Source organism: Colobus angolensis, unplaced genomic scaffold (genome assembly GCF_000951035.1).
Source record: "Colobus angolensis palliatus isolate OR3802 unplaced genomic scaffold, Cang.pa_1.0 Scaffold59, whole genome shotgun sequence".
Taxonomy (NCBI): Eukaryota; Metazoa; Chordata; class Mammalia; order Primates; family Cercopithecidae; genus Colobus; species Colobus angolensis.
This window is the reverse complement of record NW_012119487.1, coordinates 10,757,890-10,758,209: the sequence shown is the minus strand read 5'-3', so window position 1 is coordinate 10,758,209 and position 320 is coordinate 10,757,890. Positions and strand designations below refer to the sequence as shown.

The 320-nt window shown below is 69.7% G+C and overlaps 1 protein-coding gene across 1 annotated transcript in view; it reads right to left on the bottom strand.

The window, feature by feature from the left end:
- Positions 1-320, bottom strand: part of CHTF18 (CTF18, chromosome transmission fidelity factor 18 homolog (S. cerevisiae)) — a 26,634-nt gene that overhangs the window by 10,250 nt on the left and 16,064 nt on the right. Inside the window, exons 8-9 of the mRNA XM_011962490.1 lie at positions 225-226; positions 10-153 (exon numbers count right to left, since the gene is read on the bottom strand). Coding sequence (XP_011817880.1) covers positions 10-153; positions 225-226 — 146 coding nt within the window. The remainder of the gene's footprint in view (positions 1-9; positions 154-224; positions 227-320) is intronic.

Here is a 320-nt window from a genome sequence, read left to right as displayed (position 1 = left end):
CCCACCTACCCAGGCATCAAGGAGCCCACCACGGGGGCCCCGTCGATCTCATCGATGACCAGGCAGTTGGGCTTCCCGCCAGCACCCAGCACCGACTCCATCTGGGTGGCCGCCTCGATGCGCGTGCGGAAGGCCTCCGGGCTACGGTCGTCACTGGAACAGGGAGGTCAGAGGTCGTCAGGGCAGCGGGCATCCCTGGCCGGGCAGCCTCCCGAGGCCGGGGCTGCTGCACTTGCGTGGAAGCCGCCACATGACGCGTCCGTGCCGATCCCGTGAACCCCAAGGAAGGACACGTTTCCCCGGCCCACACGCCCAGGCCC